The sequence below is a fragment of the Macaca nemestrina genome, chromosome X (genome assembly GCF_043159975.1).
Source record: "Macaca nemestrina isolate mMacNem1 chromosome X, mMacNem.hap1, whole genome shotgun sequence".
Classification (NCBI taxonomy): Eukaryota; Metazoa; Chordata; class Mammalia; order Primates; family Cercopithecidae; genus Macaca; species Macaca nemestrina.
In genome coordinates this window covers 107,588,170-107,616,085 of record NC_092145.1, presented here as the reverse complement: position 1 = coordinate 107,616,085, position 27,916 = coordinate 107,588,170, and the positions used below count along the sequence as shown (strand labels likewise).

General features: G+C 49.0%; 1 protein-coding gene across 9 annotated transcripts; it reads left to right on the top strand.

Moving 5' to 3' along the window:
* The first annotated feature begins 405 nt into the window (after window positions 1–405).
* On the top strand, window positions 406–19,280 carry LOC105472451 (protein FAM156A/FAM156B). 9 transcript variants are annotated; one of them, XR_011618475.1, is made up of 5 exons: window positions 773–2,915; window positions 8,172–9,892; window positions 10,124–10,275; window positions 14,249–14,286; window positions 14,401–19,280. XR_011618475.1 is itself a non-coding variant. In XM_071089309.1 (3 exons), the coding sequence occupies exon 3, from the start codon at window positions 8,289–8,291 to the stop codon at window positions 8,928–8,930; it is 642 nt and encodes a 213-aa protein (XP_070945410.1). In that variant the 5' UTR covers window positions 406–766; window positions 2,832–2,905; window positions 8,172–8,288; the 3' UTR covers window positions 8,931–9,612. The 9 variants fall into 9 exon arrangements, 5 of the variants coding, with proteins under 5 accessions (XP_070945410.1, XP_070945407.1, XP_070945406.1 ...); XR_011618474.1 differs by having other exon boundaries at window positions 14,249–19,280; XR_011618473.1 differs by having other exon boundaries at window positions 10,124–14,286.
* Window positions 19,281–27,916: the final 8,636 nt, after the last annotated feature.

Here is a 27,916-nt window from a genome sequence, read left to right as displayed (position 1 = left end):
TTCCTATGAAAGTAAAAGACACACACTCCCCCACCCCCACCCCGCACGCTTACTGCGACAGTGTGATTTCCACTTCTGGGGCGCTCTCCCTACGGCAGTAGCCTGAATCATTTCAATGTCTTGAATTGTTTAGTTTTTGTCTTTAAAGGGTGCATGTACTGCTCATGCAAAAACAGTAAATAATGAAAATGAAACGGCAGGTCAGAGGCGCGCCCTAGCGCAAACCTCCCAGCCAATCATAGGAGAAATCGGCCTCCTCCCATGCCTCCAGCCCAGTTCCCTCGTCGCCTGCCTATGAAGTCACGTCCGCTTCCTGGAGTCTCTCCCATACCCTCCGGAAGCATTCGTCCAGTTCACGAGACACGCTCCCGAGAGGGTCGCTCCAGGAACGCCGCGGCACACCTCCGGAAAGGGCGGCCTGCACGCCTTCTCCTGTCGCAGCCGAGCTGGGCGGAGGGGTTCGCGACAAAACACCCAGCCGCTGTCACATAGATACCCATTCGCTCCCTCTCCCGGCTCCCGGGCGGCTCGCGGCAGCCAATCGAAGGTCCAGTTTCTGGCCACCGTCGCATCCATGTGACGCCAGCTCAACCCCACCGACACCAGCTTCCGCGCTGTGGCCGGTCTAGCCTGCCGGTGGGCGGCTCCTCCCGGTTGTCTTAACCCTTCAATTCCGAGCCGGCCGCGCTGCGTTTCCAGGGCAGAGGAAACGAGGCGCCGCGCTGGCGCCTGGACGGCGGGAACCAGCTCCGGAGCGAGAACGCGCGTGAGAGAGCCCGAGAGAGACGGAGAGCGAGCGAGCGCGCGGGAGACACTGAGAGCGGGGTCGGGGGTGTGAGAGAGACTTTCAGAGAGACAGAGCGAGAGGCCGAGACCGAGGCTGTCCCTAGCACAGGCCAGGGTGTCTTGGGACTCGAATCCCTGAGTTGGGCCGGCCGGCAGCGGGGCTTTCGGAGGAAGCGGGTGGTTTTCCCCGTCATCCATATCTCCCCAGTATGGGAATGGCGGTCGCGCACTCTGGGGGTGGCGTCGTTCTCTTTCCCTGCTTGGGGGTGGCTTTTTTCAGCGGAGAAAGAGGATCCCGAGACGCCCCGGGCATTCGTAGCCGGCCGGGCTACACTTGGGCTAGGATCAGTGTTCAACGGGTTCACAAATCACCGTGTCCTTGGCATCACCTCCCTCCCCACCTCCTCTCCCACCACACAGCAGGAGACACAGTGACTGGAAGGTTTTCAAGGAGGACTGCATTGCCCCTATTGAAACAAACTGTCCGACAAACCCTTTCTCGGACGTGTGACAGAGAGACGGTCATGATGTGACATATGAGTAGACATGCGTTTAATGGGCGCTGTGATTGCTGCATTCGTGCGCAATGAATGGTCCAGGCCATTTGTGTCCAGTAGCCGCACAAGCTGCAGGGTCTCATGTTTGGAGAAGGAGGGCCTCTCCGCCGTCCACCTTGCTGGAGTACAGGCGACCCTGGGCGGTAACCCTCTGCGCCATCAGAAATGTGGTGCTCTGAGTAGCCACAGATTTCCATCTGCATCTCCGATACCATTTCCCTCTACTGACATATCCCTGTTGGGTGCGTTGGATTTGTGCGTGGGTGTGAGGGTAGTTTGGTGTGTTTGCTCGCAAAAGGAAAAGCGAATGGCCTTGCTGGCTGAGCTTATCGGGGCACTAACAGTGGAGAGGGAAAGGACTACGGTATTCTTAGGAGCAGAATGTCAACAACTCCCTGTAAAACGGGCAGTGTGTCTTAACCTGGAATGCTTTGGCATTTAATAAAATTTCCCGTGAATGCTTTTCATAGGGAAGCAGTTTTTACGGTTTCTGGTTGGACAGTGGTTACATTTAAAATCATAGTTCAAAATCTGTGAAATACCCAAATTAAATCTCTCCATGGCAGTAATCCATTTCCTTTCCTTAGTGTGTGGTTGGAAGATTAATTTGAGATAAGTGTTCAGTTCTGGGCTGGGCAATCATGCTGGGCACAGAAAATTTAGATTCTTTAAGGGAGGGGCCTGATGTGCTAAAATGAAATCTACACCGTATTTTAGCCGCTTATGAGAATATGAAGGTAAGGAGAGCCGCAGGTAAGTATATGTCAGTTAATGCGAATTAAAATGGGTGACAATATAAAGAGAGATTGGTGTCACAAATAGTGAAGTGACTTTTGTATTTCAGCAGACCTCAGTGAGAAATGGTCACCACCACTCCCTAGATGTGTGACCTTGAGTGAGTTGCTTAACCTCTCTGATCCTGTTACCTCATCTGCTACTGGAGATGATAATATATATCATAGCATGCCCTGGGAGAAGCTGTTCCTGACCACCTGGGCTATGGTGGTTTTGACTTCCTCTGTGTCAGAAGTACCCCTGTCTCATGCCTGCCATAGTTGTCTTTTTATTTTGTTTTGGTGGATGGTCTCACCTGTCACCCAGGCTGGATTCTACTGGCCTCAACCTCCTGAGTTCAAGTGATCGTCCCACCTCAGCCTTCCTGGTAGCTGGGACCATAGGTGTGCAGCATCATGCCTGGCTAATTTTTAGAATACTTTTGTGGAGATGGTGGTCTCGCCCTGTTGCTCAGGCTGACCTCAAACTCCTGGGCTGAAGCAGTCCTCCCACCTCAGCCTCCCAAAGTGCTTGGATTAGAGGCGTGAGCCACCATTCCTGGCTCCTTGATCAATATTTTATTCCTCAGATTGAGATGTGTCCTTGGGATGGGGCTGCATTTGATAATTCACTGAAGGCACCACTGAATGGAGTGGACCCTCAGTAAATACCTGGAGGAATGTGACCTGGCCAGTGAGGTTATTTTCTTTTTAGGTGAAAGGTGTAACAGTCACTCGGCCTACACCCACAGTATCGACCTTGTGAACCCAGCGACCTGACTGCCTTGGGTGAGTCTAGGTAAGCTCCATTCTCGCCAGAGCCACCTTGCTCCTTGTCTTCCTCTTGCTGCTCTGGCCACTCCTCTTGGTCCCTCCCCTGTGCCCCTCCCTGGACTCCTGGTTGTACTCCCGCTGCTTCTCTATATACTCAGCTGCTGGGAGACCCCTGATACCAGCACCACGCTTCACTGCTGTCTTCATTTTCTTCTTTGTTTCTTAAAAATGGGCATTGCTGGCTTTACTGACTACCTGTTCTTTTTTTTACAAAGCTGCTAAGAATTGTATCTCCTCCACTCCAGACCCAGTAGGATAGAGATAATCTGTGTAGACATCAAAAATAGAGAACGTCTGCAAGTTGTGTGTGGGACAGACTCTTTCCTCAATCTGTGTGGCGTTGCGTGGCTAGGAGTTAGATTCCTTTGCCATGACATGGCGCAAGACTAGGAGCACAGTTTTCAGCACCCAGCGACCTTGCACGGATCTTACTCATTTTGCTGTAGGATTTTGCCACTTCTAGAAAAAATTCCATGTTTAATTGGGATTATTAAATGAAATCTGTGTCTTTAAACTGAAGTAAATGCCCCACATCCTCCTTGTTGCATTTGATATTTGTAAATGTCCACTGGGCTCAAGGCTCTATGATGGGTGAACAAGACAAAGTCCCCGGCTTCTCTCAGCCCCTGGGCTAGTGGGTTGACAGAGAAATGACCATCTGTTGACAGCTGAGTGGGATTGGGGCTGGGACAGGGGAAATACAGGGCATTTTAGGAGCTTGAAGAAGGCCTCCTGGGGGAGATGCTATCTCAGCTGGGTCCTGCAGGGTGAATTAGAGGTCAGAGTCTTGCCAGGAGCCATTGCAGTCCCCAACTGTCCATCGTCATCCCATTCTACCTGCTGAGGTGGTGAGTTGCCTTTCTGATCAGGCCTGACTGATGAGGGATTTTTCTTTACTCACAGCTGAAAGAGACGTCTTGATCTGGTGACGTTGTGGGAATGTTTTTTGAGGGCCCAATAGAGTGTAGTGGTTAGGGACACTGGCTCTGATTCTAGGCAGGCTTCCAACCCAGTTCTCTCCATGGCAATCATATAACCTTGAGAAAATTGTCATCCTCACCTGTGAAGTGGGTTTTTATTTTTCATACTAACAATACCAAACTGAGAGGGGTGTGTTTGTGAGTATGTGTGTGTGTGTTCAGTACATATTCGAACTGTTTCTGATATGATTCTGTCTTTGTTACCCCAGTGTGTGCTGAGAGCCACGATTTGGTAAATAAACATTCAGAGGACCAGTATCCTCTGAAGAAAACTGGTGAATTCTTGGTTTCCACGTTTGTCAAAAGAATAGAGCCTGGAAGGCTGATCTAAAGTTTCCATTTAGAATTTAATGTCAATTTTTGGTTGCATTCATCCAAGATGTATTTATCAAAACAATACAGAGAGATGCCCTTACTGCAAAATATGCCATTGGGTTTTTTCACTTAACCTACAGCAAGATTGACTTTTTTCCCTCAGGAGTACAGTTCTGTGAGCTTTGACACAGGCGTACATTCTTGTCGCCGCCACCACCACAGTCAGGATCCAGAACAGTCCCATCACCCCAGGGTGCTCCCAGGAACTGTCCCACTGCGTTTACCCCTTCTTCATCCATCATCCCTGGTGTAAAGTGATCTATTTCCTTCCCTCTAGGTTTGCCTTGGGGAGAGTGTTATGTCAATGACACCAAACAGTTTGTGGCCTTGTGAGGCGGGCTTCTTTTGGCCCGACGAACATCTTGGATGAGTGTCAGATGCCTCTGTCCTAGGCTGTTCTTTTTTCACGAAAGCAGTTTCGCTGTGTGGAAGACCACAGGTGTTCAGCCATCCTTCTACTGAATGACATTTTCCTCACTCCAGTGTGGGGCAGTTTTGCGTCGAGCTGCTTTTACAATTCAGTGCAGGCTTTTCTGTGAACCTAAGTTTTCATTTCTCTAGGGTAGATACCAAGGAGTGGGATGGCTGGGTCCTATGGTCAACATCTGTTTGACTTACAAGAAACTGCCAAACTCCTTCTCAAAGCTGCTATGCCATTTCGCCCTCCCAATTGCAAAGTGTGAGAGTTCCAGTCGCCCAACATGTTCTCCTTGCTTGGCCTTGCCAGTCTTCACGGTGTTAATTTGCATTCCCCTAATGCTGAATGATGTTAAATATGGTTTCTTGTGCTCCCGTTCAAGTTTTTCCCCCATTTTCTAGTGGGGTGTTGATTTTCTTATTGTGGAGTTTTGAAAATGCGCCATGTATTTTGGATATAAGATCTGTCAGGTCGGTGATTCTCAAACATTTCCTCCTAGTGGTGCAACTTCGATTTTCATTCTCTGAACACACTGGCTCTTACACAACCAAAGTTGAGTTGTGTTGTGTTGTGTTGTGTTGTGTTGTGTTGTGTTCTATTCTATGCTGTTCTGTTCTATTCTATTCTATTCTATTCTATTCTATTCTATTCTATTCTATTTATCTAGAGACAGGGGCTCGCTATGTCGCCCAGACTGGAGGGCAGTGGCTCGATCTCGGCTCACTGCAAACTCTGCCTCCTGGGTCGAGCAATTCTCCTGCCTCAGCCTCCCCAGTAGCTGGGGACTACAGGCATGTGCCACCACGCCAGCTAATTTTTGTATTTTTTGGTAGAGACGGGGTTTCACCATGTTGGCCAGGCTGGCCTCGAACAACTGAACTCAAGTGACCTGCCCACCTTGGCCTCCCGAAGTGTTGGGATTACAGGCGGGAGCCACCGCGCCCGGCCAGAGCCAGAGTTTTAAATTTTGCCAAACTCCTATTCATCCATCTTTCCTTTCCATGGATCATGCATCTCAGGTCATGTCCTAGCCTCCCCTCACAAAGATGTCTTCCTACGGTTTCTCCCAAAAGTCTTAGTATTGAACTTCGGTTTGTAGGTCTCTGAACCCTTTTTCCTTAATTGCATGTAAAGGTTGAGGTTGAGGTGCTTCTTTTTGCATAAGGATAGGCCACCTGATGCATTGAAAAGCTTATCCCTTCTCCATTGGATTCCCTCTCACACCCATGTCAAAACTTATTGGACACATTTCTATGGATGGATTGATTCATGGACTCTATTTTATTCCATGGAGCTACTCGTCTACCCCTGTAAGCCAGCAATCTCGATTATTACAGCTTTAGAGCAAATCTGAAAATCTGATAATATGATCTCTCTAAATCCCTTCTGCTTTTTGAGACATCAAATATTCTACGTGAATTGTAGAATCTGCTTGTTTATATATGCAGATGTCCCTCAAGGATTCTGATAGGCAGGGACTGCATTCATTCTCCAGATCAAATTGGGGACAATGGACTTTTAACCTTTTGGGGTCTTTAAATATGGGAACACATTGTTTCTCTCCATTTAACTAAATCTTCTTTGATTTCTTCATCACCGTATAATAGTTTTGGGCATGCAGACCCCTTCCATGTATTTTCGCTCTATACATAGCCATTTCATTGTGTTTGTAGCTTTTGTAAAACAGTATTATTTCTTAAATTTGGGTTTCCAGTTACTCATAGGATTGTTTTCTGTGTGTCGAGTTTCTCTCCTGTATCGCTGCTAAGCTCTCATTAATGAGCACTAAGCTCTTATTAGCTCTGAGAGTCTGGAGGAGATTCATTGGTTGTTTCCTGTAGACGATCACAGGATATATGAAAAGGAGTACTTTGGTTTCTTGCTTTCTCCGACGTGTGCCATGACTCTCCTGGCATTATAGCACTGACTAGGCCTCCAGCGTGACGTTGAATAGCTGTGGTGAGAGTGGACGTCCTTGCCTGGTTCGCATCCTTAGGCAGAAAGCATCCAGTCGTTGACCATTAAGTGGCTTGTTAGTTGTAGGTTTGACTGTACACGCCCTTTTTCAGGTTGAAGAAGTTGTCTTGTGTTCCTAGTGTGCTACAGCTTTTATATCACCAGCGGACTTGGAATCTTATTGAATGGTTTTTCTGCGTAGCTTGATGTGATCCTGTCATTTTTGTTCTTCATCTGATCTCTCAATCTGTGGATTACATTGATTGATTTTCAGGTGTGGGAAGAACAACCCTTGCATTCCTGCTATAAAACCCACTTGATGGTGGCTTATTCTTCTTCTCACATACTGCTGAATTCCAATTACTAAGTTTTGTTGAATACTTTGGTGCCTGTATTAGGAAAGAATACCGGTCTGTCCTTTTCTTGGTATCCCTGCGGTGCTGGCCTCATAAAATCAGCGGGGCACATTGCCTCTGCTTTGTTTCCTAGAAGAAGTTGGGTAAGTTGGTGATATTTGTTCATTAAACGTTTGGTAGAATTGGCCAGTGAAACTGTTGCGGCCCAGAGATCTTTTTGCAAATGTGTTTGCCTGTGAATTCGACTTCTTTAAAACATACAGGACTGTGACACAGTTCAGTGTTTGAAATCCATCCTGTGTGAGTTTCCATAGCTTGTGGTTTTCAAGTATGTGCTACATTTCCTCTGACCTGTGGAATATGAATCTGTAGAGTCGTGTGTGTTCTTACCATATTGACCCTTTTATGTTTTCTGGGTCTGGAGTGCAGTCTCTTCTTGCATTCCTGATAACTGGTAACTTGTTTCTTTGCCCTCTTTTTTCCCAGCCCGTCCTGCCACGGGTGTATCAATTTCATTGATCACTTCAAAGAACCAGCTTTTGGATTAGTTGAATTCATCTATGTGTTTTTCTCTTTGAAGTCTCCTGGGGGTTTTTGCTTCTGTTATTTAGTAAAATAAATTCTTATCCACACTCGGAATTTGGAAACGATTTCCATAGGCATGAGCAGCCCTTTTGACTAGATGCAAACCCAGTGGTCGGGAAGGTGAACATACAAAAGGGTGTGTCCCCATGGTGCAAACGCTTACAGTTGAGTAAAAGTCTCCCTTGTGAATGGATGAAAAATGAACGCTCATGGGCAGAGCATCTGTGAGTCACGCCTTGATGATTCTACAAATGATGCTTGGGAAGGGGTTGGAGAGTGTCAGCAGGGAATTGACATCGTCGAACTGCATCGCAGCCTTTTGCACTCCGTGTCACGTGGATGCATTAGTTGGTATCATTTCTAAATCCTTTATTAGATGGCATTAATATTCTAAGCTGGTGACATGTATGATCTCACGTCATCCTCAGAAGAAGCCTAGGACAGGGTCTCTGTATAATCTCCATTCTACACACAGGAAGTGGAGGGACAGAGAGGTTGAGTAAGATGAATAATCATGTGTTTTCTTCTGGTCTTATCACTTTGTGTTGCAGTCTGGGTTCTGCCCGCACACATTCCTCGCTACCTTCTTCGTGTCTGAGAATCTCCAGCTTCACCTCCTTTTCTGGACCCAAGGGCCTGGCGGGGCTTCCAGCTGGGACCAGACCTCCATGGATCCACTCCAGAAACGGAATCCAGCATCACCTTCCAAATCTTCCCTGATGACAGCTGCAGAGACTTCCCAGGAAGATCCAGCGTCCTCTCAGCCTTCTTACTCAGAACAGCCGATGATGGGCCTCAGTAACCTGAGCCCCGGTCCTGGCCCCAGCCAGGCCGTGCCTCTCCCAGAGGGGCTGCTCCATCAGCGGTACAGAGAGGAGAAGACGCTGGAAGAGCGGCAGTGGGAGAGGCTGGAGTTCCTTCAGAGGAAGAAAGCGTTCCTGCGGCACGTGAGGAGGAGACACCGTGATCACATGGCCCCCTATGCTGTTGGGAGGGAAGCCAGAGTCTCCCCGTTAGGTGACCGAGGTCAGAATCGATTCCGATGTGAATGTCGATACTGCCAGAGCCACAGGCCAAATCTTTCTGGGATCCCTGGGGAGAGTAACAGGGCCCCACAACCCTCCTCCTGGGAGACGCTGGTGCAGGGCCTCAGTGGCTTGACCCTCAGCCTAGGCACCAACCAGCCCGGGCCTCTGCCCGAAGCAGCACTCCAACCACAGGAGACAGAGGAGAAGCGCCAGCGAGAGAGGCAGCAGGAGAGCAAAATAATGTTTCAGAGGCTGCTGAAGCAGTGGTTAGAGGAAAACTGAGACGTGCACCCACATGGGATGGAGACCCAAAGGGACTGCCGTGTTGGCAGCGCCTGGGTGTGGGCCCATTTTGGGGACCAAACACCAAGCTGTGGTCGGATGAGTGCCAGGACCTGTGTGCCGGGACACGTGGGAATCCTCCCAGCATGATGCTTGACCGACCCCAGGAAGGTCCTCATCTTTCGTGCCTGTCATTCTCGGATGGCTGTGAGGCATTCCTTGGCAAGGGACGCTGCATACCAGCGGTCCTCGCCGCATCTCACGTGGCTCCCGTGATGCATGTTGTTGCTTTCCCACCCGGGATCTCCATCTCTCTTCCCTTCCTGCTGTCAGTGAGAGATCACATGTCTGTGTAGTGTGAATGCCTTGTCGCTGTCCTGTGCTTTTGCACCATTGAGTTGACTGCCTCTGAGAAGCAGCACTAGGCCTGTTGAATTGCCATGTGCTGCCCTGAGATCCCGTTTCAAGAATGGGCAGCTAAACGCCGTGTGGGAAAGGGATGTGGAATGAGAACTTGGTGGTTCACCGCTGTACTGTTTGTGTAATCATTTATGTATGTGGTAAGCTACATGTATGTAAATATTGCAATACCCCTAACAGCCGAGTAGTAGTCTCCCTTGCAGGAATTTCTGACGGGGTTCTTCATCATCAGTACCAAATAAATATATGTAGGAATGGAAAATGGGTGTAGAATTCAGGTTTGTTCCTCACTATTGGTTGGTTTCTCATTAGATCTGAGCTGACTACCTTGAAATCTCCCCAAGCAGGGGATCCGGGTTTATTGAGGGAAGCTCTACGCTGTGGAGACTGGGAACGGGGGAGGGAGGGCACCAGAGAACACAGCCCAGTCACTGTTTGAGCCCTGCAGCGGGACCAGCATCCAGACCGGCGAGGCAGGGCCATGACTTCGAAGAGAGGCTTCCTGTGCACAGGAGACGTGGAAGCAGAGTCCACCACCCACGGTGAGAGCCCTGCATGTTGGTGCTGGTGCCCTGGCTTAGGGGCTGCGGCGCCATTGCTTGTTGTGTGGTGGGCCCAGGTGGCTGAACCTGAGCAACAGTTTGCACCTGCTTTGTCAGAACCAGAGCATCCTTGGGTTCTTCCAACATCTTATTGCGATTTAGACATGTGTGTCTTTTAATTTCAGGAGGCACAAATGATTAAATCGCTCTCTTTTTTTTTAACCTCTGCAGAATCCTGAGATGTGAACCCAGCCAGTACCCGTGTGACTCCTCTGAACTGAAAACAAATTCTGCTTTGTGTCAGTCTGTTTTAGGTAGTCCCCAGAGCTGTCTTGCTGCAAAAGTCTATGCGTCTCCTGCCGACAGAAGTGGCTTGAAAACAGGTAAGTGTCTTAGGTTCTGATGCTGAGATCTCATGAGAGAGTTGACAGTTGAACTGACCTAGCTCCAGGGGAGAAGGGAAAAAACAGCAGGGCTATTCCTTCTTGAAACACAAAGGCCTAAATGCAGACCGGTAAATCTCGGAGGGCTTCAGAGGGGTTCGGGTTTCAAAGGGGTTCAAGGTGTTGCCCTTTGGCTGATGTTTCCTAGGGTTCTGACGGTATTTTCCCCATTTCTGTATGTCAGCTGCCTTCCTCCACTCCCACACACCCATCCTCTAGCAACATTTTCAGTTCCGCTTTATGAATTTGGAAAGCAGAACACCAGAGAAGTTAGGGAACTAGCCCACGGTGGCACAGGCAGTAAGAGGTAGAACAAGCATCCGAACCAGCACCCGAACCTAGGCAGGCTGGGATCGGAGCTGGCCCCCTTCAGCAGTTCACCTCTGTGAAGGCTGTGGGTGAAGTGCCTAGAGCCGGGCTTTGGTGCTCATTTCATAGCTGGTAGCACCAGGTCTTGGTGAGATCCATTGCTGAATCCTCCACACAGTGCCGTGGGCCAGGTACAATCATCCCCACCTTGCGGAGAGTTTGTGCAGGTCCTAAGGTGGTGGCCAGAGATGCATGCATTTGTCTGACTCCCCAGCCACTCAGATGCTCTCTGCGGACCTTCTCAGTCAGCCCAGTAAGCACGCCAGGTCCGTGCTGCCAGTGACAGTCATCATTTCAGCAATCATCGGGGTTTCCATTTTCTCACCTTGCCTCTCTCCCTTCTGGGCTACGTCGACTGTCGTGGTGGGGAGGTGAGGAGGAGTTGCAGAGGTAGCCCTGCTCCGGGGGATTGAGCGATTCATCAGGGAGAGAGAGCTGACCCCATCTTAGTCTGTGTCCTTCCGCTATATCATGAAATACAACGGGCTGGGTGCTCTGGATTGGATATGGTGTGTTTATCCCCACCAAGAGTCAGGTTGAAGTTGAATCCCCAGTGCTGCAGTGTTGGGAGGTGGGTCCTAGTGGGAGGTGTTTGGGTCATGGCAGGGATCCCTCATGAATGATTCCGTGTCCTGTGATGCCATCGTGCTGGGCTGAGTTCTTACTCTCACAGGTATGAATTAGTTCGCAGGAGAGTGGATTGTTCACAAGATTCTGGCCTCCCTGGATTCTCTCTCCCTTCCTTCTTTCCAAGTGATCTCGTTGCACACGCCAGCTCCTCTTCCACTTTCCACCATGAGTTGAAGCAGCCCGAGGCCCTCACCAGATGCAGTTGCCCAAAAATGAATGTTTCAGCCAGCAGAATTGTGAGCCAGATAAACCAATTGTTTCTTTTAATTTAAAAGGTGTATTTATATGAATTGTTTTTAGAGACAGGGTGATGCTCTGTTGCCGACGAGAGTGGAGTGGCACGATCATGGCTCACTACAGCCTTGAACTCAGGTGGGATGCTCCCACCTGAGCCAAGTAGCTCAAGGATGTACTGCCATGCCAGGCTAATCTTTAAATGTTCTGTAGAGATAGCGTCTGGCCGTGTTGCCCAGGCAGATCTCGAACTTCAGGCCTGAAGCGATCCTCCCACCTTGGCCTCTCAGAGTCCTGGGATTAACAGGCACGAGCCACCGTGCCTGGCTTCCGGTTTTCTTTAGAAATGAGCCAGTCTCAGGTATTCTGTTATAGCAAAGCAAAATGAACCAAGACAGCTGGCAATTTGTAATGGAAACAAATTTATTTCTCATGACCCTGGATGCTGGGAAGTCCAAAACGAAGGTACCGGTATCTGGTATCTGGTGAGAGTCTTCTTGGTATTTCCTCACGTGGCAAAAGGTGGAAGGACAAGCCGGGAAGAATGTTATGTCCTCACATAGCAGACGAGGAAAAGAGAGAGCAAGCCGACTTCCACAAGCTCTTTTCATAGCAGCATTCATTCACTCACGAGGGCTCTGCCGTGATGGCCTAAACACCTGCTGTTATTCCACACCTCCCAACACTGTTGCAGTGGGGATTAATTTCACTGTGAGTTTTGGAGGGAACACAAATATTGAAACGCTAGCAGGCACGCATTGTTGTGTCAGAGAACGGGTGTTTGATCCTGTGCGGTCCCAGTCCCGGGAGATGAAAGGAGTGAGAAGGATCTGAGTTGGAAAAACCAGACATCAGGGGCTTGCTCAGGGAGGTCACAGATGCACAGTGCCACAGGGTCTCCAGGAACAGGCATGGAAAATGGGTGGGTGGCGGTAACTGAGGCACTCGGCACACCCTCCACATCCTCACTTCCAGGTCTTTGTCCCTGTACCTGCGTGTTGGGGGTGGATGGGACTTGGGGGTCATGTCTGAGACACCATACTATCCCAAGTTACAGACTAGGATCTGCAGTCCTGTGATGTCCACAGGTGTCCAGCATGCGACATTTCAGAGTAGAGACCACACCAAAAGCACCAGCAGGCGAGAAAGATTGGGACAGGGAAAGGTGCAAATGCAGTGATCACGTGGGACATCGGAGTAGACCCAGAGAATGTAAGGAAATAGAAAGACTACATTAAAAATTTTCCCACTAGGGACAGTCTAGGCTCCAGTGCCTCGTTGGTGAAGTCTATCCAACATTTACAAAATACATAATACCAGCCCTTCACAGATTCTTTCAGAATGTAGAGGAGGAGGGAACATTTCCCAACTCATCCTCTGAAAATTGTATTACCCTGCAACTAAAGGCAGACAGAGGCTGGGCGTGGTGGCTCACGCATGTAACCCCAAGATGTTGGGCATCCGAGGCGGGCGGACCACCCGAGGTCAGGAGTTTGTGACCAGCCTGGCCAACATGGTGAAACCCCGACTCTACTAAAAATACAAAAATTAGCCGAGTATAGTGGTGGGCACCTGTATTCCCAGCTACTCGGGAGGCAGAGGCAGAGGCAGAGGCAGGAGAATTGCTTGAACCTGGGAGGCACAGGTTGCAGTGAGCCCAGATCGCACCACTGCACTCCAGCTTGGGCAACAGGCGAGATTTCTCTCAAAAGCAATAATAATAATAATAATAATAATAATAATAATAGCAATGCCAGACAGAGACAGCAGAAGAATACCGTAAACCAATATCCATCATGAATATGCATGCGAAAATCCCCAAGAAAATATTAGCAAACCCCAATCCAGCGACACATACAGTGGGTTACACAACATGACCAAGTGACATTTATTCTAGGAATGCATTCAAATTTCAGTTAAGGTAATCCACCCTGTTAATATAATAGAGGACAGGAACTATATCATCATCTTCATAGACAGAGAAAAATATTTGACAGCATCTGATAAAACCATGTCTGCACAAAGATACATGCTCAGATGTTCACTGCAGCATTTTGCAGGAAGGCCCCAGAGTGGAAACAAGCCAAATGTCTACCAATCAGTAAAGGGATAAAGAAGTGGTATATCCATACAGCCGAACGTTACTGAGCCATGACAAGGAACACGCTACTGATGCACGCTACAGCGTGTTTGTGCCTCCAAGACATTATGCTAACTGACAAATGTCAGACACAGAAGACCACTTACTGCACAAGTCAGTTTATAGGAAATGCCCAGAGAGGCAGCTCTACAGAGAGAGAAAGGAGCTTACTGGTTGCCTGGGCGGGCCTGGAGGTAAAGTAATGGGGATTGACTGCTGCTAGTGGGTACCAGGGATCTTTCTGGGGTGATGGAAGTATTCTGAAACTGGATGGTGGTGAGGGCTGCAAAACTGTGTACATTTGCTCAATCTCGCCGTATTATTCCCTTTGGGTACGTGAAAGTTTGTGGCAAGCAAATTAAACCTTAGTAAAACCATTTAAAACATGTAGTGCAAACGTGACCGTAAGTCGTGGAGGAAAGGGTATGCAGTCATTTTTTCTACAACAGTAAGCAATATCCCCTTTCTTTTCCTATTCCACGTCCTGCCTACATGTCCTGCCTGGTCGCCTGGCTCCTCCACGTGCACCTGATGCTCCAGCCAGATAGACTGTGCACACCTGGGCAGAGGCAGTGCTGGTGAGTGCACGTCTACGTGTGTGTCTGTGTACGGTGTGCGCACGTTCCTGGTTCCTGCGCAGGCAGCCTGTGGGTGCGTGCACTAGTGACTGTCAATCCTCTGTCTGTGGGCAGGCTCCCATAATCCATGCTACATCCTGAATTCCACTGCCGGTTTTTCTGTTCACCAATCTCAAGGACCTGGCTTCAGTTTCCCTGGTAACCAACCTCAGCCCTTAGCTTCAACCTCTGAGCACAGGAAGACAGCCAGAGTGGGGAGGGGTGGTGTCTCACCCACAGGGCCCCTGCCGGAGCTGAGCACCCCAATGGGATGAGTGGCAGCACGGTTACCAAGACAACAGAACTCTCGACCCCTTTCCACCTGCAAGGCTCTTCTTTCTCCCTCTCCTGGGCCTGCCGAGTATCAGGTCAGAAAGGGAAAGCTGTGGCATAACCACCCTCCTAAGTCCTTGAAATTGCTCTGACGTGGCTGTAGAATAAATATGTGAAAAGATGCTCTTGAAGGCGAGGCAACCCCTACATTTTTTTCCAATTCATTAACTACAAACAAGGCTATGGAGTCCAAGGTTATATTAAAAAAAAACAGGGCAGGTGAAGGGCAGGTGAGCTTATGTCTCTCAACGTCAGCTGTGCATCAGGTCTCTCGTGGAGCATTTATCCACGAGCAGATGCCGGGCCCAATCCCCAGAGAGTCTGACTTAGCGGGTGTGGAATGTGGCCCCAGCGTGACTATCATTTTGTAACTCCTCTTATGAAAGCCGAGGTGGCAGCTGCAGAAACGGAACCATCCTCATAGGAAGTAAAGCATATCTGAAACACAAGGTCCCTCGTCAAAGGGAAAGCAGGATGTCTTTGTTCCCTGCTATGCTGGCAGTTTCTAGGGCTAATAGATTTCCCGGGCTAAGGAAAGGTCAAACACATTCAAAGTAGCTTGAGTGCTTGTTTTACAGCTGACACTGTGCTCGCTTTCCTCTATAGTCCTGAAATCAAAATTTTCATGTTAACATGCTGCATTTGCCAATGAAATATATTGTTGTTTCTGGTGAGGGTCTCCTATGCTCGAGTTATTTTTTTTTTAACTTTCCACACATCCTCTTTATTATTATTATTATTGTTATTATTATGTGTGTGTGTGATAAGAACACTTAGCCAAAGATCTACTCTTTTAGTAAATTTGAAGTATACAGTAGTGTATTTAGCTGTAGGCATTATGCTATATAGTAGATCTCTAAAACTTCTTTATCTTGCATAACTGAAACTTTGCAACTTTGACCATCAACCCTCCACTCCCTGCCCCAACCAGCCCCTGGCAACCACCATTCTACTCTCTGTTTATATAAGTTTAATTATTTTAGATTCCACATATAAGTGAGGTCGCACAGTATGTGTCTGGCATATTCACTTAGCATAATGTTCTCAAGGTCCATCCACGTTGTCACAAATGTCAGAATTTCCTTCTTTTTAAGGCTGAATAATATTCCATTGTATGTATATACCACATTTTCTTTATTCATCCATCAATGACCACTTAGGTTGTTTTTATATCCTGGTTATTACGAATAGTGCTGCAAAGAACATGGGGGAGTATCTGGACTATAAATACCCAGAGTGAGATTACTAGATCATATGGTAGTTATTTTCAAGGTGAGTAAAACACTGCATAGATACGTTCACGAGACGTTGCACAATCATTCCTTGAATCTGGAGATGGCTCAGATTTGTATTAGCTGATGTGGATGAATCAGCTCCCAGGCTTACTTATTAAGTGTGTTGAGATGCATTTTCACATTTTATTATAATTAGTGATATCAGATGAATCCTTCTGCTTAAAGGGCCATATACCACTAGGAAATGTACGATGAAAAATACAATTCAGCAGTCCCTTGTTTCATGTGCACCCGTGGAGACCCACCTCCGCAAACTTCTGGTTTTTTTCTTCAGCTATTTCTTCTGAATATTCACCTCTGTGTCTCTAAATGATGGGCTCCTACTGCTATGTCTCGATTTAGGGATTTGGAGGTTATCTGTTGAGTTCTCAGAGGAAATGAGCATTTCGGTCTCTGAGATACCTTACAGGGCCTGGGTCTGCTCTTTGGCCTTCCCTGTGGGGGCCACCCAAGCCCGGGCCTGGGCCTCCGCTCGGATGCCTGTAGAGAGTCTCTGCCAATAAGAAGCCTTCATGGGACACTCTTTGCTCATCTGTGGCAATGTGGAGGTCCTGGTTGGCTTTTTCCAGAGCCTTGCAGCAGAGTCACAGGGTGATCCTCAGCCAACCTGGCATTATTCCTAGGTTCTGGTGTTCAGGAACCGAGTGGATGGTGGTGCCAACCCGTGAGACACGAGACACAGTTGGGGGTTCACCCGCTGATTTCTTGGGCTTGTGGGATATCTGAGTGGACATGCTCCTTAAACCATGCCCTGTGGGGGCTCTGGGGCTCAGCTGGGGTTTTCCTGGTGGAGTTCGTGATGCAGGAATCCATCAGCACACAAGCGGAGAAGGACGGAACCAAGTCTGGGTGGCCACGTGGGCACCCAGGGTCACCTACAGAATGAGGAGTGTCCAGGGCAAAGGTCGCAAGCCAGGAAATAACATTTTTGAGATGCTCGAAGTAAAAGGACCAACGAGGAGACTCAGAAGTAATGGCCTCGGGGTAGGAGGAAAGCCAGGGGCGGCTTCACAGAATCTGAGAAGCAGAGTGTATTGGAAAAAGGAACGTGAACTGTGGCCAGGACAGCACTGGGTGCTTTGATTTAGCATTGCAGAACTAGTTGGAGATTTCAGCTGGGGAACGTTGCATGGCTGTGGGGCTCACTGAGGAGGAAGCAGGAAGAGGTAACCAGTAACTCTGCTGCTGTGGTCGACGGGTTCAAGAAGCTTGGCTTGAAAAGATTCAGTGACCTGGGCTAGGAGAAGCAGAGGGCTGAGGACTTGCCAGGATGTGCTATCTTCTCCTTCCCAAACACGTGAGAGGAAAATCGTGAGGTGCAGGTGCCAGAAATCCGTGACAAGAGTCTCGAGGCCCGGTAACAGATGGCCCAGGCAGACAGAGGTATATGAGCCTCGTGGTGTTTCTCTGAAGTTGAGGATAGAGGAGCAGCGGTTTCAAAGCAGCGGTGGGGTTGCAGGAAGGCTTCCACCACCACTCTCCTTCCTCCTCTTTCTTACCGCCGTGACCCATGGTGGTATGGCCCGTGAGATACCTCATCTTCCATGAAAACGGCCTAAATGGATGGTGTCCACAGAGATTGTAAGAGTACTTAAGTCGGTAGAGTGTGCAATCGGGCGGGCAGGCGTTGGGAATATGTGGAAGGTGGCATCAGAGGGAGGAGGAGTCCCGCTGGGGGAACACAGAGCAGTCTTGCGATGAGAGTGGTGGACCTATGGGGCTTGGAGTTGGGGTGATGGAAGGGGCTGGGTACATGGGGGCACTTGGTCTGGAGGTTCACACCAAATGCCTGGTGTGAGGAGGTTTCTTTGCTTGGGACCATAGAAGCATGAGGAGCCATCAGAAGCCAGAAGACGTTGTTTGTGTCTGTGGCCCTGGCTAGGATGGATTTCCAGCCTCTGTAAACCTAAGCCCTATCGTGAGAGTGGCTTCAAAGTGTTACGCCTCGTGGTGAGGAGGCTGTGCTTTTGGGCCCTTCCAGGGAGGATCAGAGAGACTTAGCCACAGGGTGACACAACAGAACTCCCCTGGGAGTTCTCCATGGGAACTGCGAGGGGCCCCGTGTTCCGGGATTTTTTGCAAACGCAAGGAGAGCCCCGAGTCTGGAGGTTTAGGTATCTCGCAGCGAGCTACCTGTACCAGGCCGCCATAAATAATGGTGGGGTATGTTCCCCAGTGAAGGAGCAGTGTGCAATCCAAGAAAGATTCCAGCCATCGCTACCTGGCCACAGCCTAGGTGCCATCGAGAACTGAAGATCTTTGTCAAGGACACCCGTCATTGCTCCCTAAACTCTCTTTGGGTGGTGGGGGGGTCTCCGGGTGTCTACCTGGGTGGTACCCCCTATAAGAAAAGGGGACCACATGGGGCGTGAATGTGACAAGAGGAGAAGCAAGCCCTTCCTCCAAATTGACCCCTTTAGAGATCCCAGGATGAGACACAAGGGCCCTGGGAGCCTCTCTGGGTCTGGTTCCTGGTGTGCATTTGCCAGACTCTTCGGCCTCAGAGCGCTGCTGGGGCGTGAAGAAGTGCTGTAGAACTCACGATTTTCTTAGCGTCAAGAGCCCAATCAGGATCTGGAAGTGGTGGCGTGGCCTCGGAGTTCCAGGTACTTGAGAGGCTGAGGTGGGAGGATGGCTTGAGCCGAGGAGTTCAAGGCTGTAGTGATCTATGTTTGCACCACTGCACTCCAGCCTGGGTGACAGAGCAAGACCTTATCTCAAAAAAACAAAAAGAACCGAATCAGGCAATGCGTATATAAATGTTTTGTAAATATTACAGCTCCATGTGAAGTAAGAGTGTTATTACTGATTTTGTTTTTGCTGCCTAACTGTGGTGGCTGCTTCTATTAGTAACCGAGTTCTGTTATTAAATGAAAACACTCAAAGGGGCCCAAGACAGCTGACTCACCCCGGGGTGGAGAAGCGAGACCTGCCGAAAGGGCCGTGCCAGTGCACGAGGGTGCGTGGCGTCTGTGAAAACTCAGGAGGTTCCGCCTTGGAGAATGAGTTTCTGCCAGGATACAACGATAGGAGACAATTCTTGGTCTGTCAGGAGCCACTGAAATTCTCCCCTGTACCTGTCAACTCTTGGGAGGAAACTGGCATGTACATTTGAAAGAAATAAGAAGGAAAAAAGCCCTCCTTCTTTTAATAAGAAATTTTGGCTTGCTACATCTCCTCCAGACGTCATTCTCTGGCTGTAGAAACATTTTTTCACTCCACCCTCCAGGGCTCAGGCCCTGGGAAGTGGGGTCTATCTTAATAAAGAACACTGGAGCCCGGCATGGCTGGGGATGTCAGTGATGGCCCCCAAGGAGGTCCTGCTCACCTCGGTGACACTCATTGGCTGTTCCACTGTATGTGTCTGTCTGGTTTTCTCCTCTTTCTGTACTCTGTTTGGGGAGGGTCTATTTATGGGGAGTTAATATCACCCCAGATGATTAAAGAAGAGGTGGCAGCCATGCACACTGGTGCACACCTGTAATCCCAATCATTTGGGAGGCTGAGGCTGGAGGATGCTTGAGCCCAGCAGTTTGAGACCAGCCTGGGCAACATAATGAGACCTCATCTCTACAAAGAATAAACACATTAGCCGGCTATGGTCGTGCAAGGTTGTACTCGCAGCTACTGGGGTGGTTGAGGTGGGAGGATCTCTTGAGCCCAGGAGTTTGAAGCTTCAGTGAGCTACTGTCGTGCTACTAGACTCCATCCTAGGTGACAGAAAAAAAAGACAAAGAAAAGAGAAAGAAAGAAAGAGAAGGGGGGGAAAAAAACCCTTCTTTTTATAAGAATCTTTGGCTTACTGCTTTTCCTCTAGGCGTCCTTTCCTGGCTCTGGAGAGTTTTTGACTCCAAGCTCCATGGCCCAGGCCCTGGGAAATGGGGTCTGTCCTAATAAAGGATAGTAGAGCCTGGCCTTGCATGGGGAGGGGAACGACAGCTTCTCTATTCTGTGTGTCTGTCAGATTCTCTGCTCTTTCTGTGTCCTGTTTAGGGAGTCTGCTTATGAGGGGTTAAAATTGTCCTGGGTTACAGTATGGAAGACAAGTACGTCCCATTCCCTTGCTACTGTGGACTGATAAGACGGTGTGCAGAGGAGGAGTCGGAGGGAATGGTATGCAGAGAGCACGAACTCACTCAAGTCCCTCACACCCCACAAGCACATTGGCTGATTTATTCTCTCTGACTGATGTGACGTTTATCTTGCTTGTCCACCCTCTGGACTGGATAGTAAGGGGAAACAAACCCACTGGATTTTCATCTAATCTGGTATCATCTGATGCTGTCATGTCACCGGTCCATTTGTATAAATGCTCAATCTGTTTTGGTGAAAAATGATCAGTCTCTTGGATTGCCACCCCACCTCCCTACTCCTGTCCAAGATGGGGAAGGGACATATATGGCTTTTGAGTCTCCATGGTGATGTGGGAAGGGGCCTTTGACACTGGATGTTGACTGCAGTGTCTTCGGTCGTTTTTGAGGGAGGGCTCACTCTTGTCCCCAAGTCCTGCTGGCGATGCTGCCCTGCTCATCCATGTGTGAGGCTGGTGTAGCTTGCATTTTTGTCTCTCTCATCTTGATCAGGACCTTGTGCTCCTTGGCTGACTTGACCTCAGCCCACCTGTGCTGGCATCTGCAGACCCTTCTGAGTCTGGGCCTCATCCTCTCCCTGACCCCTGGCCAGTGCTGTCCACTCCACAGCCTCAGCTGCAGGGTCTCCTAGCTCCTATCTGGCTTATGCTTGCTTCATGGTAACACCGCCGGGTTTTGAATCAGCCAGTTCCACATTCCCCTGTCAGAGAATGTCGAGCGCTGAGGTCTCCCAAAACAGCAGGAACCCAGATCAGCTCTACAAAGTGAAATTCCTGAACTCCAGACATCCCTCTGCCCGAAGAGGCTACTGGGCCATTCTGCAAAATGAGCCCCAAATTTGCATGAGGTAAAACCCTCTTTTACTCGAAGCTTCACTCCACTCCCTTGTCACACCTTCCTCCTCTGAGATGTCTGACTCTGTCACTGCCTCTGGGGACCTCCTACCGCCCCTGTGACCAGAACAGGACACGTTCTTTGGCTTGTCTTTCATGTTCACCTCAGGCTTGCCCTATTATATCCAGGTCAAGAAGGTCACACAGTTGGGAATTTGTCCTTTTTCAGAACAACAATAGAATGTGTTTCCAAGGGCCTGAGCCACGGAGCTTGGATTCAAAAAATGTGTCCAGAGCCAGGAAAGGACACCTAGGGAAAAAGCAGTAAGCCAAAGGTTTACTGCTTCTTTCTTATAAGAAGAAGGGGAGATTTTTCCCTCTTGTTTCTCTTTTCTCTTTTTTTTCCGAGACACCATCTCGCTCTGTCACCAAGGCTGGACTATAGTGGCACGATCATAGCTCACTGCAGCCTCAAAATCCTAGTTTCAAGAGATCCTTCCACCTCAGCCACCCCAAAATACAGATTAGGGACAAAGGCCCTATTGATGGGAGTTGAGGAGGCCGTGGCCTCTGAACTCCAGGCGGTTTTTGTTGAAGGGCAGCACATGCTGTGCCAGCAGCTGCTGAAGGACATGTGGGGAGAGGGTGGGTTTTTCCTCCTTTGCTTGTAGAGTGCTCCAACGTAGAGGGGGCAGTTGATGACTTCGAAGAGAGGAGGGATCACTGCAGGAGCAAAGCCCCTGAGAAGGTGGGAGGTATGGCATCCTGAGCTGAGGTGAGGGCTGGCTTGTTAGGAGCACTGTATGCTCAAGGGCGGCAGAGAATGCCAGGGCAGGCACGGGTAGAGCGGGCTTGGGAAGCTCTTAAGAGTTGCCAGTGGGTTGCTTCTGTCTTCTCAGTGAATCCTTAGGATAAGCCACTGAAATGGAAGAGGGTTCCTAGCATACTTGGGGAGTATGTTAGCATTAGAGGGAGGATGACAGTGAAAGTGAGAAGCAATCTCTCTTGGTCATGGAGAAAGGTACAGGAATTCATAAGGCGTTAAGGTTTTTCTCATCAGTGCTCAGCTCCTGTGAGGCAGGGCGCCCATCCTTAACTGCACATCATGGAGGGGCACAGTCTCTCCTGAGGACAAGGGCATGAAGGTGGGCAGGAGGAGACCCCTGAGGACGGATAGGTTCTGGCAGTGGCCTGGTCAGCCCCTGGGGTCGCTGAGATGGCTAGGGAGGATCGGTGGAGTAAGGGCTGCGGGGGTACAGGGGGTGTGTCACGTGGGAAGTGTGTGCAAAGGCTGGCTTGGGCACTTTGGGAGGCCGAGGCGGGAGGATCACAAGGTCAGGAGTTTCAGACCAGCCTGGCCAATATGGTGAAACCCCGCCTCTACTAAAAACAAAAACCGGGCGTGGTGGCGGGCGCCTGTAGTCCCAGCTACGCATGAGACTGAGGCAAGAGAATTGCTTGAACCCGGGAGGCGGAGGTTGCAGTGAGCCGAGATCGCGCCACTGCACACCAGCCTGGGCGATAGAGCGAGACTCCCTCTCAAAAAAAAAAAATAAAAGCCTGGCTTGGTTGGAGGAGAATGGCCCAGGGATTGACACAGATCTCGAATGTGGCGCTACTGGGGCAGTCACGTCCATCAACCGTCATCTCCCAACAGCAGGGAAGGCAGCCTGCGGCGAATCCCGTGAAGAAGACTGGAGCCGACCTCCCCGGGCTCCGATGTGCAGGCTCAGAGCCCATCAATCTTACGCCAGCAACGCCCCACGGGTTGCGTTTTCGGGCGCTACAGGAATTTTCTGCGCGGTTGCTGTGGTTGCGAGGGCGTGACAAGTGGGGGTTACCGACGCCGCGAGGACTTCCTGTTCGGCTGCTATGGTTGCGGGGGCGGGACTCGTGGGGCTTGTTGGGCGCCGCAGGAACTGCCAGCGCAGTTGCTATGGTTGCGAGGGCGTGACTGGGAGGGGGTTCCGGCGCCGCAGGAACCTCCTGCGCGGTTGCTGTGATTGCGAGGGCGGGGTTAGGGGAGGCTTTTGTGCAGGGGTGGGTCCCTCTTCCCTATTCGCCGGAGCAGTTGCGACCCTACTTGTGTCGTCGTTCTCCTTCCGCTTGCCTGCCCCAGCCAGGCTCGAGGCCGACAAGCAGAGGAGAAGATGGAATTTCATCTGCAGTTGGCGTTCGGTTTCTGCGGCCGGCAGGTGGCAAAGGTGCGCCATGGAGCAGCCCTGCTCGCCTCCCGCCCCGCCCTTCGTGAGCGAAAAGAGGCTGCCGAACCTTTTTCGAGAGAAGAGGCTTTTTTTTTGCCCCCACCCCGCCTTTCCTGGGGTCTGCGCCTGTAGATCCCGGAGGCTGAGATGCCGCCTTCTCGGGGACCCCTCGCTAAAACTCAGAGCTTGTGGACAAAGCCCTTTTGCTTTTCAAATCGGCCTGTCTCCCGCGAGGCTGCCCGCTTCCTTTAGCAACCCTCATTCTGCTGTGCTGAATGGTTTCGTCCTTCTTTTCCCCTACGCCGTCGTGGCGCCTGGTGGACCTTCATCAATGTTTGGTTTTTGTTTGTTTTTTTTTTTGAGACCCCAGGTTGGGGTGCAGTGTTGGCGAGGCTCACTGCAACCTCCGCCTCCTGGGTTCAAGTCATTCTCCTGCCTCAGCCTCTTCAGTAGCTGGAATTACAGGCATGTGCCACCACATCCGGCTAATTTTTGTATTTTTAGTACAGACGAGGTTTCACCATGTTGGCCAGGCCGGTTTTGAACTCCTGACCTCAGGTGATCCACCCACCTCAGCCTCCCACAGTGCTGGAGTTACAGGCGTGAGCCACCGCGACCGGCCCATCAATGTATTCTTTCATTAGGGACGGCGTTCAGCCTTATTGGAGAACACTGGGAGGCGAGATAATGCAGAATAAAGAAAACGGATATTAGCCACTGTCGCATCACACAAGGGTGACCATTCATTATGCTTTGTGATATTTCCTTAGAGGGTTTTTCATCCATAAAGGTGCATTTTCCACATACTGAGATTCCTACTTGCGTCGCGACTTCAACATCCTTTTTAAACTCGGTTTCACATTTTTGAAAAATTCTTTTTGTAACTTTCATGGTTTTAATTTAAATAATAATGCAAACGTTTTCTGGAATGTTGAAAGCTCCTGTAAAACTCGAGTGCACAATTCATTAACTCAATACCCAAAGACAGCTGTCACCGTGTTACGAGGGCAGGAGCTGTGGTATATGTGTGTTCCAGTCTTTTGTCCTCAGCATCTGGAAGACTACTTAGAACTTACTGGGTGCCTAATAAACATTGTGAATTAAACTTAGATTTACATTTCCCATCAGTTTTCCTTATACATGTAGAGTCAATCTTTCCATAGCCCTGCATTATAATATAGCACCGATTTTCTACATGATTTTTTCGTTTCACACTTTGTAGTGAGCATTTGCTTTTGTCATTAACATTTCTTAAATGTCTAATTGTCTTGCATCGGTCAGGTCAATTCACTTACAGAAGGTAATTTTACTTGTTTATGATATTCAGGAAAGAATTCAGGGCTTTGCATGTAAAACACTCTCCTTAATTCCATGAAAATCTCACTGAAACCGGCCAGCGCAGGGGCTCAGGCCTGTAATCCCAGCACTTTGGGAGGCTGAGGCGGGCAGATCACCTGAGGTCGAGAGTTTGAGACCAGCCTAACATGTTGAAAACCCATCTCTACTAAAAATACAAAATTAGCTTGGCATGGAGGTGCGCACCTATAATCCCAGCTACTCGGGAGGCTGAGGCAGGAGAATCACTTGAACCCAGGAGGTGGAGGTTGCCGTGAGCCAAGATCACACTACTGCACTCCTGCCTGGGCAACAGAGTGAGACTCCGTCTCCAAAAATAATAATAATCTCACTGAAGCTTAATTGAGTAAGTTGTAGCCTAGAATTGCCTTGATAGAGATGGATCTTTTATTCTGTATTTTAATTAGCTTTCAATATATTGGCTGTCTTCCACAGGACACTGCCCTAAATCAAGTCAATTCATAGAACTGAGATTCTGGATGGCATGCTAAGGTTATCTGGCCAAGTGGTAAGAAGCTGCAGTCAGCCTAGCTTGCTGCATTGATACAGTCATGTAATGACATACTGGGGGCATAAAGAAAAATACATTAAATATGAACTTAGGGGCCTAATTCCCAACGTGTCATTGGAGTCAGGGACACCATCACTTGACTGGAAGCACCATATGCGAGCCAAGGCTCATCTGACTGCAGTGGTCTTTCTCCGTGTCTAGCTAATACTTCTGAAGCTACTTTAGGCATGCCTCACATAACTGAAAAAAATCACATACTTCTTTCCAAAAAGCGGGAGGGGGCTCACTGTAAACACTACTGTACACAAATCAGAGTTAATTTATGCAGACAGCTTCTTTACCATAAAGCTGCGATTTGATTTGGACAAGCAGTTCTTCACTAATATTAACTTCCTCTCACAGGGCCTCATGCAGGGCCCTGGGCCAGGCCTCAAGAGAACTTCCTTTCTATTAATAGTTCCTGCCCTGCCAGCCTTACCTATTTGAGTCACTTTGCTTCTCTGGGCCTGCAGCAGCATCCAGGGAGGGGTGTGGTGAGAGTGCCCCTGTTCCCAGCATAACAGCTCCTCTTTTTTCTTTTATGCATTGGATTTTTTTTTTCAAGAAACATGCTTTTACTTTAACAAAAACTTTGAAATCCACTGGTCTACGTGATTTCTAAGATTTCCTCTGTGCTCAGTCACCCACACATGAAAGGAAGGAAGACTGGAGAGAAATGAAGTTATGAAAATGAGTAAGTACAGCCATCCATAGGAGTAGCAGCCACTACCAAGTAATCACTCTGCTTAGGTCTCCAGCACTGTCAAGTTACTGTACTGGCCTTTGGCTTAATCAAAAGACTCTTTGAAGATAAACTTCTATCTTTTGTTAAAGCTAGTATATTTTTGCTGCCTCATTAAATAGATTAGCCTGTGTCTTAACTAAATAGTTATATAAGGGCCGAGCACGGTGGCTCACGCCTGTAATCCTAGCACTTTGGGAGGCCGAAGCAGGTGGACCACATGGTCAGGAGTTCAAGACCAGCCTGGCCAAGATGGTGAAACCCCGTCTCAACTAAAACTACAAATAATTAGCTGGGCGCTGTGGCAGGCACCTGTAATCCCAGCTACTTGGGAGGCTGAGGCAGGAGAATCGCTTGAACTCGGGTGGCAGAGGTTGCAGTGAGCTGAGATCGCACCACTGCACTCCAGCCTGGGCGACAGAGACTCTGTCTCAAAAAATAATAATAATAATAGGTATATAAGTGCATAGACTGCAGCATCACTGAAAACCAAACTCGATAGAAATTTGAATCCGTTTTTTCAATTTAGTGAGTTTTTCAATATCTTTTCCAAATAGCAAAACACAGTTTGTCCTATATTTGTTTCCCAGTGGCATCTTAGGTTGTATTATTTTGGCACAGATACCCTTTGTTTGTATTTTAAAGATGTAGGGACCCCGTCTCTACAAAAAATTTTTTTTAATTAGCCAGGTGTGGTTCCAGCTACTCAAGAGGCTGAAGTGGGAGGATTGCTTGAACCCAGTAGTTTGAGGCTACAGTGAGCTGTGATCACACCATGGCACTCTAGCTTGGGCAACAGAGTGAGACCTTATCTCGAAAAAAAAAAGAAAAAAGATGTAAAGAAAGTCTTTATTCTCCCTAAAATTATGATTCCAGAGACTGTATTCTTATCTATTTCAAATCATGTGGATAAGATTTATTGAGCATATACTATGCGTTGGGTACTATGCTGAGTCCTTTACGTGTACTATTAGTCTCATTGATCCTCTGGAGTTGGTTACTGGTTAATATAATTATTCCTGTCTAACAGATGAGAAAACTGCTACTTAAAGAGACATCAATGCTCAGGTGTGTGATGCTAAAGATATTTGTATAATGTGAACCCTATGATGACTTAAGGGACAGATTTCCTCTTTTTTTTTTTTTTTTTTTTTTTGAGACAGAGTCTCACTCTGTCACCCAGGCTGGAGTGCAGTGGCGCGATCTCAGCTCACTGCAACCTCCGCCTCCTGGGTTCAAGCATTTCTCCTGCCTCAACCTCTCGAGTAGCTGGGATTACAGGCACACGCTACCACGCCCGGCTAATCTTTTGTATTTTAGTAGAGACGGGGTTTCACCATGTGGCCCAGGCTGGTCTCAAATGCCTGAGCTCAGGCAGTCCACCCACCTCGGCCTCCCAAAGTGCTAGGATTACAGGCATGAGCCACGGTATCTGGCCTTTTTTTTTTTTTTTTTTTTTTTTTTTTTTTTTTTTTGAGACAGGGTCTCTATCACCTAGGCTGGAGTGCAGTGGTGCAATCATGGCTCACTGCAGCCTCGATCTCCTGGGCTGAAGAGCTCCTCCCACCTCAGCCTCCCAAGTAGCTGGAATCATACCTGGCTTTTTTTTCTTTTTTTCTTTTTTTTTTTTTTTGAGACAGAGTCTTGGTCTGTCACCAGGCTGCAGTGCAGTGACAAGATCTCAGCTCACTGCAACCTCTGCCTCCCAGGTTCAAGCAATTCTACTCCGTCAGCCTCCCGAGTAGCTGGGATTACAGGTGCATGCCACCACACCTAGCTCATTTTTTTGTTTTTTTAGTAGAGACGGGTTTTTACCATATTGGCCAGGATAGTCTCCATCACCTAACCTCATAATCCGCCTGCCTCAGCCTCCCAAAGTGCTGGGATTACAGGCGAGAGCCACCACGCCCAGCCATACCTGGCTAATTTTTAAAAATTAAAAACAAATCCCAGCACTTTGGGAGGCCAAGGTGGGAGGATCACTTGAGGTCAAGAGTTTGAGACCAGCTGGGCCAACATGGTGAAACCCCATATCTACTACAAATACAAAAATTGGCCAGGTGTGGTGGCACGTGACTGTAGTCCCAGCTACTTGGGAGGCTGAGGCACGAGAATCACTTGAACCCAGGAGGCAGAGGTTGTAGTGAGCCGAGATTGCACCACTGCACTCCAGCCTGGGCAACAGAG